The 10,374-nt window shown below is 45.6% G+C and overlaps 1 protein-coding gene across 1 annotated transcript in view; it reads left to right on the top strand.

Moving 5' to 3' along the window:
- Nucleotides 1-10,374, top strand: part of NRDC (nardilysin convertase) — a 53,486-nt gene that overhangs the window by 29,131 nt on the left and 13,981 nt on the right. The window contains exons 15-20 of the mRNA XM_019501316.1: nt 824-928; nt 2,208-2,331; nt 2,937-3,023; nt 3,551-3,670; nt 5,930-5,981; nt 7,107-7,257. Coding sequence (XP_019356861.1) covers nt 824-928; nt 2,208-2,331; nt 2,937-3,023; nt 3,551-3,670; nt 5,930-5,981; nt 7,107-7,257 — 639 coding nt within the window. The remainder of the gene's footprint in view (nt 1-823; nt 929-2,207; nt 2,332-2,936; nt 3,024-3,550; nt 3,671-5,929; nt 5,982-7,106; nt 7,258-10,374) is intronic.

A 10,374-nucleotide genomic window follows, 5' to 3' on the forward strand; every position in this document is an offset into this window, starting at 1 on the left:
TTCACCAGAGTGCCCCAAGGGATGACGAGGTCGAACGGTCATAAACTACTGCGAGACCATTTCAGGCTGGACATAAGGAAGAATTTCTTTACTGTCCGAGCCCCCAAGGTCTGGAACAGCCTGCCATCGGAGTTGGTTCAAGCACCTACGTTGAACACTTTCAGGAGCAAACTGTATGCTTATCTTGCTGGGATCCTATGACCTCAGCTGACTTCCTGCCCTTTGGGCGGGGGGCTGGACTTGATGATCTTCTGAGGTCCCTTCCAGCCCTAATGTCTATGAAATCTACGCTTAATAAAAGACTTTTTTTTAAGCATTTGAAATGTAAAAGTTGTGTGCATAGCAGAATTTAATTGGCTGGCTAAGATTCCCGTACAGAAAACAGAAGGAGAAATATAGGGAAGGAGCAGTAAGATACAGAAAGAAAATGACACACAAGGGAAAGAAAGACCTCCAGATCTTATATCCCAGCTGTTCAGAATTTAGTTGCAGCCATACCACCAGCACAGCAGAAAACTACCCCTCTCTAGACACTGATTCCCCAGTCTGATAGCCAAAGAGCCAAGTATAATGGGCTAATGTGTCCTCCTTTTTAGCTTCTAGGAAAGTTAGAGGGTCCTTTTTTTAACCAAAAAAAAAAATGATGATCTTCGTAATGTTTCAGTGCTGTGGAAAAGCTTAATGAGGAAGGAGCAGTTTCGGACTCGCATTTAGGTTCAGTAACCAAAAGTAAAGCTTGGCAAATACAGTAGACGAGCTCTGCTCTGCAAAAAAACAATTGTGTTAGTTACGTGATGTGTGAAACAATTTTCCTTATTTGCAGACTGATCCTGTTGATTATGTGGAAAGCCTTTGTGAAAATATGCAGTTGTTTCAGAAGGAGGACTTCCTGACAGGGGACCAGCTTCTGTTTGAATACAAGCCTGAAGTGAGTTGCCTTCTAGCTACACCCCAGGGAACTATGCGCAGAAAAATTGTAAATTATTAATTGCTTCTTATTTTTTTTTACTTTTCATCTTACATCCTTAATAACTGTGCCAAAAACCCTGTCTGGGTGGGTGTGGGGTTCATGGGTGGTGTTGGGGGGGCCCCCCTGCCACAGGTGTGTGTGTGTCCTGTCGTCCCCATGGTGTACAACCCCTGCCGCCGCTGGTGGCAGCAGCAGCGGGCAGTGGGTCTTGGGGTGCTCATGGCTGCGGCAGGCAGAGTCCCCCGGGCAACATGTGGCTCCAGCTGAGTCCTGGGGGCTGCATGCGGTGGCACAGAGCCTGCTCAGCCTGGCCCTCTGGCGTGTACCTTCACACCAAACCAGGCTGGCTCTATACCAGCACGTGGGGCTTGCAGCATTGCAGATGGGAGCCATGTGCCATCGTCCCGGGCAGGTTTGGTTCCTCCACATGGGCCTTCCCACTGGAGTGCTGGAAGCTTCACATGGAGCCATGGAGCTGGCCCAGCCCGGCCCAATGGTATGTAGCTCCTGCCTGCAGTGTTGTGAGCCCCACGTGCTGGCACAGAGTCAGCCTAGTCTGGCCTGTGGGCACGTGCCAGAGAGCTGGGCCTGATGGGCTCCATGCCACCATGTGCAGCCACTTACCCAGAGCCATGCACCACTGGGGGCTCTGCCTGCTGTGGCCATAAGGCCCTGCTGCTGCTGTGGTGCTGTCGTTGCCCACCGTGATGGGGAGTGGATTTGTGGTAGAGGGGCCCAAATTCCACACACACCCCCATGCCTACCCACAGACCCCCCCTCCTGCAGGCAGGAGCTCCCCTCCCTATTCACCAGCTGTCCAGTCATGCACCACTGTGCTAGGTGCCTCCACATGGGGCTCCCAGCTGGAGAGCCAGGAGCCCTGTAGAGGTGGAGGTATAGAGCCTGCCCAGGTTAAATTACACAAAACTACGTAGTTATGTAGTGTCAATCATTTTTATGTGCAAAATTGCGCAAGCACATCATTATGTATTTCGCTGGGGTGTATCTAGCTTTGAATGCATCTGAGATGGGGAAATTCAGAAAACTGCACTGTATTGCACAGGTTTTATAGGTTATTTGGGTAGCTTCCAATAATTTTAGAATCCAAAAGCAAATAGCTTGGTTTTAAAAGAATCCTTTGAGTCTCCTGTACTTTTTTAGAATAAGTTTAAAACTTTGGCAGGCACAGGGAAAGTTTTACATTAGAACTGAGGTGTATTGCCTTTTTTCTTTGTAGATCATTGCTGATGCCCTTAACCAGCTTTACCCACAGGGAGCCAACCTTGTTCTGTTGTCTGCTGCCAATGAAGGACAGTGTCATTTAAAGGAGAAATGGTTTGGCACACAATACAGTGTGGAAGGTAAAGTGACTGTCCAGAAGGGGTCAGAGGTTGTTTAAAGCCCTCAAGGCTGTTAAAAGGGTGCCAGTGCAGTGTGCAGCCTGCAGGAGTGGGAATGTGCAAATTTGACTGTGGCTGTCTTGCCCGGAGCATGGAGCAGTAAAGACCTGAGTACCTCATGCTACTGTACAGTTATTTTTTCCACCTTGAAGCATTGTCTCTGAAAGATCCTTTTATTAAAATATTTTTGGAGCACCGGGGGTGTTAGAAGGGAGATCCCTTTCTCCCCACTCCAAATAAGTATTGAATAGGGATGAAAATACAGGCAGTGGAGGGAAAGGCAAGTTGTGGTAATTTGCAGTGCTGAAGTGCACACCCTAAAGTTGCTTTTAAATATGACTCTTTCTTTTTTCTAAGTCTGGGTGGAGGGAGTCTTAAAAGGGGATGTACAGAAGGGTGTTAAGGAGCGCCACACGGCATCAGGAGAGAAGCTCCTGTTGTTCTGCAGATAGGCACAAAGACAGACTTGTCTAAAGGAGGAGAGGATTTTTCTAGGAGTCAGTGCAGGAGCTGCTGATTTGCTAAGCCTGTCTCCCGTTAATTGACTAAATTCATGTTTTTTGCAGATGTTGACAAATACTGGAGTGATCTATGGGCTAGTGACTTCGAGTTAAATGAGGATTTGCACCTTCCTGAAGAAAACAAATACATAGGTACGTGAGCTGCCAGTATCTGATTGGACTGTCACACTTCCCCCATAGTCATTTTGAGGAGATGGGCTGTTATAGGGTTTTTCCCCTCTGTTGAAGTCAGACTGCAGAAATATCCATCTGAATTCCTCCTAAAGCTGACTTCTATAAGTTTTAATTTTGGACCAACAGTATTAGCGTGCTATGTACCAGAACTTGGTTTACTCAGAGGGGGAATTTTTTGGCTTGCTGCTCTTTTGACAATGACAAACTCTTTAAAATAGAAGCTGCATCTGTCACTAGGTGTAAAAAGAATAAAAAACTTTTATCTCTTGAATTGGACATAGTAGCCCATCTGTACTTCATTTCAGGATTGGTTGTGAGCCTGAGTTCGGGTGTTGGATCTAAAATTGGGGCCCAGATAGTGCTACTGAATGTACTTCAGCAATCTGCAGGAGAGAAGAGCAGTTTGCCTACCCTTCTGAAGATGGCGGATTCGCATCGATGGCTGTGGATATGAAATATAGTAACTCGCCTGTTCTTTGCTTTAGCCACTGATTTTGCTCTGAAGGCACCCGACTGCCCTGAGACAGAATATCCAGTCAAAATACTGAGCACGCAGCAAGGCTGTCTGTGGTACAGGAAGGATGATAAATTCAAAATTCCCAAAGGTAATGTTTGTTAACTGCTCTGTTGTGTAATGAGCAAGGGAAGCTTTTTGCTAGGCAACAGTGCGGTCTTAAATAGGGCTGGCATGTTCTTCAGACTGGAGGCTTATTGTTTCCCTTTCCTCTGAAACCTAAACAGCACAGAGCATTGCTCCAGTTGCCATTTCAGTTACAAACAACAGCTTTTGCGTTAACCCTTGGACTGTGGTATAAACTCCCCTTGAGCTATTTGGTTAAAAATGTGCTTATTTCCATCATTTCTGGCACCCCTAGTTTCAGTGTGTGCTGGAGTCTGTGTTTCGAAAGGGTTTGAGGGCATGCAATTCTCTTTAGGCTGTTTGCTGGATTGTGGTTTGGATGTCTGTAAAATCTAAATGCCACTTGCCTGCATTTATTCCAATGAGCAGTGTATTGTGGCAGTGCTTGGAGGTCGCAGTCATGAATTGGGTTCCATTTGTTAGGCAGTTAGCACTTGTACAAGCACCCTGAAAAGGCAGCCAATCACCTGAGTAACTAATTCAGTTGTGATTTACAGTTTTCAGGCAGTTAGTCACATAACGCTATGTTGTCTCAGTTTCAGATATTTCAGTTCCACTGCTGCTTAATGCATCTTGCAGAGTTCTGTTAGAAGGCAGGGAAGGAATTGAACGTTTTTTTTTTTTCCTCAGAATTGTAGGGAAACACAGATTCAAGCGTCTTTTTGTCTGTGGACATCTATCAGGACCTGCAGTTTTACTCACTGGACTTGGGTTTTTCTTTGTAGGAAATATTTAGGTTAGTAGCTGAACCCTGACTTTATTTTCTTAAGGGAGTAACATACTTCTAATGCAGTGATCTTTAAAATCCATAATTACTGTCACATGGTAGCACTCTGCTCAGAATGGGATGCAAATGTATCACAGCGGCAACCGAGGGCAGAATTTGGCAAACAAAATCTGTTTTGGTTTGTGAGAATGAAGGAACCCATCTAAGTTTGAAAAATCTTATGTTTTTCTTATGAAGTGAGAGAATTGTCATCTGGAATCATTGAAACCCAGGGAACAAAGCTGCTGTTTTAAGAGAGACTTTTTGAGTGGAACAGCTTTTTAATTTTTGAAGATGGAAGCTCTTTGAAACGGGGGTGTATTTTTAGAAGTTGTTCTTGTTGTACCTCACCTTTTGACACTTCAGAAGTAAACACAGAACATTACTTTCTGGCAAGCAAGCAGCTTGTGACGCTTTTGCTTCTAAAGCAGCATCGCATCCCTGTCTCAGTCAGCTGCACATGACTAGGTACTGTCTGTCCCTATACCATGCACTGCACTGCCCATGTCTCCTGTAAAATAATTGTGTGTTTTTGTAATGGACATTTCTGCTTCTTTTTAACATGCATGTGACATTTTAGGGAAGGCAGGATTTATTTGGTTTTATGTTGGTTAACCTAGGTAAAAATTTGTTATAGCCAAGCAACCACATGTCTGTGGCTCAGAATACCATGTTATTCTGATTATAAGTTGACTTTCATTTTTCTCAAAAAGAACTATAAAAATCAGTCTGCTTTTATGCAGGGTCAGCCTGTAACTGGATCAGTATGGTGCTGTTGCATGGAGCAGATGACCCTCCACAACACCCTCACAGGCCAGTTGACAGGGCCTTGGAAAGTGACACTTCGGGTCACATGTTCTGCAAACCTCAGTCCAGAGCAAGTGACCCTGCATGATGCTTGTAAGGGCCCTGCTGGCTGCTCCACCTTTGCATCAGCAGGGTGGCACGCTTTTTCACTTGGAGGACGCCATGCTGGCGGGAGGGTTCCCAGGGTTCAACATGGCTGCTACACTGGAGGGGATGCAGGCATTAATTCATTGTCAGAAAACTAGTTCAAGGCTGCCCTTTTAGTGAGGGCCTCCCTTTGCACAGTTTCCGTTTAACGAAAAATGTCTAGCTTGAATATGAGCTGACATGGGATTTTACTCTGAAGACTACAGTGAGCCTTGGGCAATTTTTGTATTTTTAGTACAGTTATTCCTATTGGTTCGTTTCTTTGTTGTTTAATTTTCTTGTGAGGTTTTTATTAGGGCAGTAGTGCATTTCAAGGCCTGTCTGTTGCGATGTTATATTCAGGAAAACATTTCCCCTAGAACTGAACTTGAAAATGTGGGGTCAGCTTCTAAGTGCAACAGGATAATACTGATGAGAGATAACAAATGGTGTGAAGTTAATGACATTTTCTGCTTCCAGCTGCCATTGTTTCAGCAGTTACTCATTTCAGTCTCTTTATTTCAGCGTACGTACGTTTCCATCTGATCTCTCCACTGATACAGCAGTCAGCAGAAAAGTAAGGATTCCCTTTTATTCATTCTCTTGCAGAGCAGCTAAAACTTCTGCGTAGTTGAAACAAAACCCCCCAACTTGCAGCTAGAACACAAGCAGGCCTTTTTCCACAGGTTCTGTACGTTTCACTTCTTGCTGTTGAGTTTGGGGAGCCTGTGTGTGTGAAAGGGGTTGTCAGAGGAAAAGGGACTTTGCCAAGGGAAGGGACACAGAAATAGCAGGGAATCTATTGGAGTGGAATTTAATTGTAAAGAGTTTGTGTTGGAAGGGGGCAGTCTGTTCTGGGCATGACTCCTAGCTGTAACGTGTGCCTTATACACAGGCTTTGATTACAGCTCTGCAGTGCTGTGTCCTTCCATGTGGGGTCCTAACTATCAGGTTGAGCAGTGCTATGTAGTAAAGTCCCTGAGGAGCTATCTGCACAGACAGTGTTTTTGGAATATCTATGAATCTATTGTTCAAAAACTTTTCCAGATCCCTAGTTGGGAAAGTATTGGTTAGACCCACAGCATGTGTTGCTAGTTTTCTGTGGCATGTACAGCTGGATTAAAAGAACCATTCTTACTGTAATACAATCTCTACATAGCTATCAAATCTCCATCAAAGCAACTGCTCCTTCAAACAAAAGCTGTGAATCTTTTTTTGCACAAAATGCTAAAATGTGTTTTTCTCAAACTATACTGAGAACTGATATGTTGCTTAAAATATACGTTCTTTATTCTCATCAGATTTTTAACAACTAAGGCTGCAGGAGAACATTTACTTATGTGCTCCCCAATACGACTTTTAAAGTAAAGTGTCTTTTCTTTTTGGTGCAAATATCTTTCAGTTTATTGCCAAAATAATCTGTAGTCAGCCCTGAGTTTTCGTAACAAAGAGAGGGTCATAGCCCTGCTTTTCAGATGACTTGCGTTGCATGGGACTAAATTCCTGGCAAAATAGTGGTTGTTTTTGTATTGCATTTTATTGTTTATATCTTAAATAATGTCTTAGTTATCCCATGAAATAGCTCCTTCCTGTTGGGCATCTTGTTGTGTTCCCTCCAAGCCAATGAGTTTGAGGCTGGTTTTGCTTTTGTATTTTTTCCTGCTTGCTTTTGGCACCCACTCATGCCCCTGTTTCCATGCAGTGTTGTGCTGTTTGATACATTTGTAAACATCCTTTCCCACAACCTTGCTGAACCTGCATATGAAGCGGATGTGGCTCAACTGGAATACAAGCTGGTAGCTGGAGAGCATGGTTTGATCATTCGAGTGAAAGGATTTAATCACAAACTACCTGTAAGTATGAGCAATGCATTGTCTTTGTTACAGGCTGAGTGTGTCAAACATATGGCCTGCCAGCTGCATCCAGCCGACAGAGCCCTGTTATCTGGCCCCTGGTGCTGCCCCTGGGTCTGAATTGACCCAGACCAGCCTGGCGGGCAGGGCCCAGGACGTACACTGCCTGCAGTGCCTGTTCCAGCCTCTCTGGGTTAGTAGGCCCACGGACCCTAGGCTCTCCCCCTCCATGCTAGAGTCAGCGCCCACTGCATGTGGCGCACATCCCTGAACAGCTAATGTGGATACTGAGTGCGGTGTGGATCCCAGTCTGGCCCATGGACCAGTCCTGTGTCCCTCCATTCAGCTGGTGGGGCTAGGCGAGTTTGACCCCTCTGCTATAGACCAACCCTTTGCTGAGAAACCATTCACAGCCTTGACTTTAAACTTTTATTGGTGGTCTCATATTAATGGTTTTATGTACGTAATAGTCTTCCTGCTGAGTGCAAGAGCAAAGTGAGCTCCCCCCGGGAGGCACTGTGGTAAGAATGGCTCTTGGTGGAGACTTAACCCTCAGGTACAGCTGAGGAGTGGAGTGGAGGACACCGCTTTCTTGGCAGAGGGGATCCAGGTGCAAGTAAAAGTTCCGGGCAAGGCTAGAGTTCGCAGCCCACCCACTGTCAGGAAATGCTGCAAAAAAACCCTACGTGTTAGTTCTTCCCATCACAGCATTCCCTCCATCAGCTTCTCTTACCAGTCCCAGGTGTAAAACCCAGCAAAACCATCCTGCAGTGGACAAAACGTTGGCTAGCCTGGAAAGGGAGGAGAGCTAGAGAATCTTGGAGTCCAGTAAAAGCTCTGCTGTTATTGCTTCATTTTGTATGGAAGAGCCTTAGATCTAGGGGCAATGGGGAGCCTTGCTGGCACCCTCTATTTGATGATGATACATGCAAGAAACCAGTAAAACACTTAACATTAATACTTTGCTGTTCTCCCTCCTACCTCCTTTCTGCCCCAAACAGGGCAACTTTCATATTGTTTCTGCATACATTTATCGTGTGCTCTTCGTAGTTTCGTACATTCAGCTGTACTTCCTGCCTACAGCAGCAGAGTCAGACTTGTTGAGAAGTTTCATTGTGGGAAACACCCACCCTCTTGACTACTGGAGCTCCTGAAGCAGCTGCAGATACTTTCCAATGTGCTTTTGGACATCCTCTCTCAGCATACACTTGCCACTTCTCAATAGTACCTAAGGTTACTCCGGCTTCTGCTATAAAAACTCAGTCTTGCAAATTGTAACAGCTTTGAAAATCTTGCCTTTGGGGTTCAGTTTTCAATAGGAGGGAAGATGGGTACATTCTGTGTGGCTGCATTTTCAGCTGTTGGACAGAGTGGGAAACGCCCAGTTTGTTCCAGGTTAAATTATAAAAACTTCTTTTGTCTGTTTATAAACTAAAAATAATGAACCAGAATGCCTTGTTCCATCTGCCCATTGTCACTGAGGACTGTTTTAGTTGAACATTGCAGGAGGAGGTAGAATTAAAACAAACTGTTAAAAAACAGCAGTGCCAACACTGGAGGATGTTTTGTGGCTGCTAAGATTCTTCAGAGGTTAACACATGCTTGCCCCTTTATGTATCAAAATGGGCTTGGAAGAGCAGCGTTTTCTCCCCCACTGGCCTAACCAGGACACGGCAGACAAAACCAGGTGCTCTCCAGATGCTGTTGTGAATACTGGCAGGAAGGAGATGAAGGGCTTGCCTGCATCAAGTACTCAAGTCAAATACAGACCAGGCGTAACCAGGTGAAAGCCCCGGACAGTACAAAGTATGAGTGGTTCCACTGATTTGATGGCAGGTGTTGTGTGTAGGTGGGGCCAGGGTCTGTCATCTGGCAAAATCCTTAATGTGAAAGAGAGGAAAACGTATAGAAAAGGGCCCCCATCACATTGGGCTTTTTGATCTGTGCTTTGTTCACCATTTCCCATCTCCACCGGAGAATGCTTTTTCTTTCTTCTACTGTACAGGAGTCAGCATAACTAGATATCTGCTCCATGTGTCCCCCAACACAGGGCCGGGCAAAAACAAAGGGACTGGGCTTTACGATAGCAGGCAGGCCTATATCTGCAGTCTCCTAGTGCATGTGTACCCATGTGCAGCCCTGCACAGGGGCTTGCTTGGGTGGGCCTTTTATTCCAGAAGCATCAGAACTATTTCATCTTGGGCCCCCCAGTTTGTTTGGGGGGTGTGCGGAGGAGGGCTCCTTTTGAAGGCCAGAGAACTGAGGTGGTTGTCGGTTCAGCCCTTCCTCTCAGGGGCAGTAGTGTTGGGTGTTTCATGAAGTAGAGTTCTTTCAGCTATTCAGCTGGCATTTCAGTTAATGCAAACCCCACAGGTTTAAGGAGCCCTCGTGAGTTGCTCTTCCGTTCTCAATTGTTCAGGTCTTGCTCTTACTTTGCAATGCCTTCTTACTCCTTGTCTGTAGGGCAAATGGTCTGAATTTCTAATGCAGAAAAAAGATGAATTCTCACTTTTCATTGCATTCTTAAACATGAAAATTCAGAATGTAGCTGGGGCATTAACATGTGAAATTATTCGGTTAGCTTCCATAAGCCACCACGGTGTTACTGTGTTATTGCTCTGACAGGGAGAAATGCCTAGCAGTGGGAGCCAACCTTTTTTGGCAAGCATGCCACAAATTAGCCCTCCACCCTTCTGGAGTGCTACTCCTATCCCCTTCCTCTATCCAGTCTGCTGCTCTGCTTTCCGTTCCCTACCCTGTGCTCCCTGCCCAATCTGCTCTGCTTTCTGCTTCCTGCCCTGACTGCTGCTGTGCTGCGTGTCCCCTCTGATCTGCCGTGCGCCTCACAGAGGCTGCCATGTCACTTCCGGCTTGTGTTGTTGCCTGGATTACAGGTAAATCTGCAGGTCAGTCTATGGCCTGACCTTCTGTGTACACCCCAAAACACAAAAAAACAACACTTATCCCAAAGTCTGTCTGTCTGCCTGCCTGTGACAGCACATAGATTCTTACCTGCACCGGCTGGGGAAAGGAGGAGGGTGGCACCCAGGTTAGCAGCAGGTCATCTTGAATTTGCTGAATTCTTGAGTGTCCCTCTAGCCTGTGCCCTATATTTAC

This window comes from Gavialis gangeticus, unplaced genomic scaffold, assembly GCF_001723915.1.
Source record: "Gavialis gangeticus isolate Ggan-Ray unplaced genomic scaffold, GavGan_comp1, whole genome shotgun sequence".
In the NCBI taxonomy this organism is placed as follows: Eukaryota; Metazoa; Chordata; order Crocodylia; family Gavialidae; genus Gavialis; species Gavialis gangeticus.